The 5,731-nt window shown below is 42.8% G+C and overlaps 1 protein-coding gene across 1 annotated transcript; it reads left to right on the top strand.

Annotated features, from left to right (window-relative positions):
* The first annotated feature begins 1,757 nt into the window (after positions 1–1,757).
* LOC138901814 (uncharacterized) lies at positions 1,758–3,894 on the top strand. Its single transcript, XM_070189609.1, has 2 exons — positions 1,758–1,909; positions 3,117–3,894. The coding sequence occupies exons 1-2, from the start codon at positions 1,758–1,760 to the stop codon at positions 3,892–3,894; spliced, it is 930 nt and encodes a 309-aa protein (XP_070045710.1).
* Positions 3,895–5,731: the final 1,837 nt, after the last annotated feature.

The raw sequence follows: 5,731 nt of genomic DNA on the forward strand, positions 1-5,731 counted from the left end.
TTTCCTCGGCAGTATAATAGATGCATCTATGGTTCGTGCCTCTCGACCCTCGGTAGGGTACATATTATGATGGGATCGGGTCGATCGCCTTGGCAATATCAAATTCTTTCTGAGATCTGGTCATACGACCTCGGCATAATCGTGTGTTATATCACTAGCAGTCTAAATATTCTCGAGATTTTCCTTCACCTGATGCCTTGCATTTTATGTGGAAATTCTTACCCGTTTGTTATTGGCACTTGATATTTCTGAGCTGTTGAGATAGAATACGAGATTGAGAAATTGATATTGTTAAAAGAAATTTTGGAAGATTGTATTAGTTACAGATTTACCTCACTATTATTGTTGTACTCTTATCTCTTTATGATTTACCATATTGCCTTATTGGACCACTAGTAAGTGTCGATGTCAACCCCTCGTCACTACTTCTCTGGGGTTAGGCTAGATACTTACTCTGTACGCATTGATTTATGTACTCATGCTGCACTTCTTCACTAAATGTGCAGGATCTGACATGTTCGTTTGTGTTCATATACTGTATCGTATGCTCGTGTCTCGTAATTCGATAATTCCTTTCCTTTATTGTGGAGAAGGCCGAACACCTCAGCATGATTATGTACCACACACTCACAGGAGTGGGCCGTTTGCCTCGGCAGTATAATAGATGCATCTATGGTTCGTGCCTCTCGACCCTCGGCAGTGTACACATTATGATGGGATCGGGTCGATCGCCTCGGCAATATCAAATTCTTTCTGAGATCTGGTCGTACGACCTCAGCATAATCGTGTGTTATATCACTAGCAGTCTAAATATTCTCGAGATTTTCCTTCACCTGATGCCTTGCATTTTATGTGGAAATTCTTACCCGTTTGTTATTGGCACTTGATATTTCTGAGCTGTTGAGATAGAATACGAGATTGAGAAATTGATATTGTTAAAAGAAATTTTGGAAGATTGTATTAGTTACATATTTACCTCACTATTATTGTTGTACTCTTATCTCTTTATGATTTACCATATTGCCCTATTGGACCACTAGTAAGTGTCGATGTCGACCCCTCGTCACTACTTCTCCGGGGTTAGGCTAGATACTTACTCTGTACGCGTTGATTTATGTACTTATGCTGCACTTCTTCACTAAATGTGCAGGATCCGACAGGTTCATTTGGTGACCATCTTGGGGTATAGGCGCAGCTATTGAGGAGACTTTATGTGAGTTGCATTCCAGGCTACGTATCGCAGTACACTAAGTCTCCATCGTACTATTTATTTTATCCTCTCTAATTTACATTCTATACAGATGTTGTATTATTATTGTACTCCTTAGTAAATACTCATGCACTTGTGACACTAGGTTTTGGGATATACTAGTTGATGCTTACGATCATGTATATTATCATCGTCTTACATTTCTCTTATAAACTACAAATTTTGTACGTTCTAGTGAATTTAAAGGTGTAAATTTTCCTTCCTTACAAAAATTTATGATTTTGAAAGGAATAAAATGAGTAATTAAATTGATCAATCACCATTGGCTTACTTGATGGCGGCGTTAGGCACCATCACGACCTATAGTAGATTCTGGGTTGTGACAAACATGTTTTGATTATTTGTCCTTAGAAAAAAATCACAAAAAATAGAAGATAATGGTGTTAACAACAGACACAATCTTGAGGCCCAGGGAGACCAGCCTCATCACGAGGATTCAATCAGTGACACCCGCATAGAGAGAAATGATGCTACGCTGGTCCACGACATGCGGTGCCCGAAACTTGTTCGAGATGCGACTCCCGATGATGCTGAAGAGGAGCATGTTGTTGAAGTGATAAGGGTCCTGCAAGAGCAACAAGAGGTCATTCTAGGCCATCTTACACGATGGGATAAGGTTATGACAGAAATAAAGCAGATGTAGTCGGGTGCTTCCAATAACGCAAATGGACGAGGTCCGGTTCCTCCCAGCACTCCCGTAAATCAAACAAAGTAGAGGGTCGACAACAATACCCCGAGGGGCGAGGTCAGCTCTGATGGGGCCGGGGGGAGTGGTTCAGGTCACAACAATGAGAGCGATCCCTTAAAAAACGAGCTCCTGCAGTTTATGAGGGAGGTGTACACCCGCATGGACCAGATCCTGGGTGCACCACAAATGCTAAAATGGCCGGACTCGAAGAAGTATACTCAGTTGCCGTACAAACCAAGAGCGACACTAGAATTCATCTTGAAGCTTTTTAAAATGCCCGGCGTGCCGAAATATGATGGGACTTCTGACCCTTAGGATCATATTACCACCTATACAACGGCGGTGAAGGGGAACAATTTAGCTCCGCACGAGATTGAATCTGATTTGCTAAAGAAATTTGGAGAGACTCTCACAAGGGGAGCCTTGACTTGGTATTCGATGTTACCCGAGAATTCTATAGATTCCATTGAGATGCTCGCGGATTCTTTTATTAAGGCCCATGCCTGCGCCAGAAAGGTAAAGGCTGAAATGGCCAACATATTCAGAATTGCATAAGAAGAGTGCAAGTTGCTGCGGGAATTCATCATCGAGTTCCAAAAGGAGAGGATGTTGCTCCCGGCGATTTTGGATGAATCGGCAACTGAAGCATTCACCAAGGGTTTGAATCCGAGAAGTTGTGATGCTTCCCGAAAATTGAAGGAAAGCTTGCTCTAGTTCTAAGCGACAACTTGGATGGATGCCCACAACTGGTACGAATCTAAGATAAGGATTGAAGATGATCAAATTGGCTTCCCGTCATCGGCAAAAATTCGGAAGAAGAATAAAGAAAAATCAAAAGATGATTTCGATAATAAACGGTTTTTGAGGGGGGGTGTTTTCCCTATGAACGGACCAAAGGACATGACAGAGGTTTCCAGTCGGCAGACGGGTTCGTTACCGATAGAAGAACTGATCGCAGTCGGAATAACAGATCATTATAGGACAAAGAAATGCCAGGTACACGGGATCCTTCCTACCCTAGGCTATCGGAATAAAACTTTAACGTTAGAGTAGTAGAGTTGGTATCGGCTATAAGGAACATTAAAGAAGCATGCTTTCCGAAGCGATGAGGTCCGATCCCAGCTAGAGGGATCCCAATTTGTGGTGCGAATACCACAGGACAAATAGCCAGCAGACTGGGGACTGCCTACATCTGCGTGAAGAGGTGGTGACACTACTGAAAAATGGCCATCTCAGGGAATTCTTAAGTGATTGGGCCAAGGACAGTTACGGTCGCAACCGTGATAAAGCAGAGAACTCAACAATAGGAGAAGACCACATGTGCCAGACGATCAACATAATCTTTGGTGGGAATGAGATCAACGGGTTTACCCTCTCGGTGGAAAAGAAGACGAAGGTCTCAATAACCCATAATAAGAGACTCCGGGATGTCGCTGAAGATGACATCACTTTCACGGAGGAGGACGCATACGGACTGTTGCTACCGCACAATGACGCATTGGTAATTTCTTTAAATGTACTAGATTTTAAAATCAAACGTATTTTGGTAGACCGAGGAAGTTTGGCCAATATCATAAAATGGAGGGTACTGGAGCAAGCCAAACTTACCGGAAGCATAATTCCGGCCACAAAAATCCTCGCCAGATTCAACCTTGCAAGCGTGACAACTCGAGGAGAGATCCTGCTACCCACGAATGTCGAAGGAGTGATGAAGACGGCTATTTTCGAAGTTGTGGACGGTGATATGGGTTATAACATTATTCTGGGAAGAGTGTGGTTGCACGAGATGAGAGCGGCGTACCATCAACATATCATCAGTTGCTCAAAATTCCCAACTGCCGAAGGAATTAAACAGATAAAAGGTGACCAACCGGCGGGAAGAGCGATGAATGCGATTTCGGTCTTCAATAGCAAAGGAAAGGAGCATGCGGCATAGCAATTATAGGGACTTGCGCCGACTCTTGAATCAAGTGAAGTTAACTAGGGGAGAAACGTTGGAATCTTATCAGGTCCCAAGATACTTCCAGGAACCAGAAGAGACAGATGAAACAAAGTCCACAACGGAAGAGCTCGAGCAAGTCGCATTGTTTGAAAAGTTCTTAGAGAGGAAATTCCACTTAGGGACATGACTGCACCCCGAGCTCAGGTCTGGCTTTATTGAATTTCTTAAGGATAATGTCGATTGTTTTGCGTGGTCGCATGCAAAAATGGCAGGTATTCCAATGGATGTGGACTTACACAAGCTAAGCTTGGATCCCAACATCCCTCCGATAAGGCAAAGGAAACGCCTTATTGCAGAGGCCAAGAATAAATTCGTCAAAGAAGAGGCAACTCACCCACTTGATATCAGTTCGATCCGAGAGGGAAAGTATCCAGACTGGCTAGCTAATGTAATTGTAGTTCCTAAGAAGAACAATAAATTTCGCATGTGCGTATATTATAAGGACTTGAATAAGGCGTGCCCAAGACTTTCTCCCACTACCAAACATTGATAAAATGATTTATACAACAGTCGAGCACGAGTTACTGAGTTTTCTCGATGCTTATTCTGGGTACAACCAAATTACGATGAACTTGGAGGATCAGGAAAAGACTTCGTTCATAATGAATTTTGGCACATATTGCTATAATGTGATGCCCTTCAGGCTAAAGAACGTCGGATCCACTTATCAACGACTCGTAAACAAGATGTTTGAAAAACAGATAGGGAAAACCATGCAAGTTTATATAGACGATATGATTATTGAGTCTTTGAACGTAGGTGATCATCTTAAGCATTTGTAAGAAACTTTTGACATCGAAGACATCCCGGACTAGCTCACAAAGGGGGATTGAGGTAAGCCCCGATAAGATCAAAGCCATCGAAGACATCCCAGATCAGCTATCAAGCGTGAAAGAAGTTCAAAGGCTCACAGGGAGATTGGCCGCTTTGAGCAGGTTTATTTCCCAATCATCAGAGAAATGTCACCATTTCTTCGCGTTGCTCAAAAAGAAAAACAACTTCGAATAGACCCTGGAATGCCAGTATGCTTTGAGAGATTTGAAAAGGTACTTGTCAAGTTTTCTGTTACTATCAAAATCGAAGGAAGGTAAAACACTGTTAATCTACCTAGCAGTCTTAGAGGTAGAGGTAAGAGCTGTTTCAGTCTGTGAGGATGAAGGTACGCAATCTCTCATTTATTATATTAGTAGAATTTTAATGGGAGCAGAAACTCGCTACCCACATTTGGAGAAGCTGGCCTTAGCTCTCATAATCACCGCTCGAAAGCTGAGGCTCTACTTCCAATGTCACCCGATAGCTATGGTGACCACCTTTCCCCTGCGAAATATCCTTCACAAACCTGAAATCTCGGGTAGATTGGTCAAATGGGCTGTCGAAATGAGCGAATTTTACATAGAGTATAAACCTAGGAATGCGATTAAGTCACAAGTTTTGACCGACTTTGTGGCCGATTTTAGTACGGGATTGCTGCCTCTAGTAACCAAAGATGCAGTGATGGTGTAAGAATCGACATCGGGGGTTTGGACCTTATTTACGTACGGAGCTTCCAACATGAAAGGGTCCAGCCTTGGCATAGTATTAACCACGCCTTCGGGAGAAACCCTAAGACATGCCATAAGAACGATCCCTTTAACTAACAATGAAGCAGAGTATGAAGCTTTGATTGCAGAACTCGAACTGGCCCGGGGACTAAATTTCGAGGTCATAGAAATCACATGTGACTCACAGCTGTTGATAAATCATGTCTACAGAATCTTCAAAACCAAAGAAG

The sequence above is a fragment of the Nicotiana tomentosiformis genome, chromosome 11, assembly GCF_000390325.3.
Source record: "Nicotiana tomentosiformis chromosome 11, ASM39032v3, whole genome shotgun sequence".
NCBI lineage: Eukaryota > Viridiplantae > Streptophyta > Magnoliopsida > Solanales > Solanaceae > Nicotiana > Nicotiana tomentosiformis.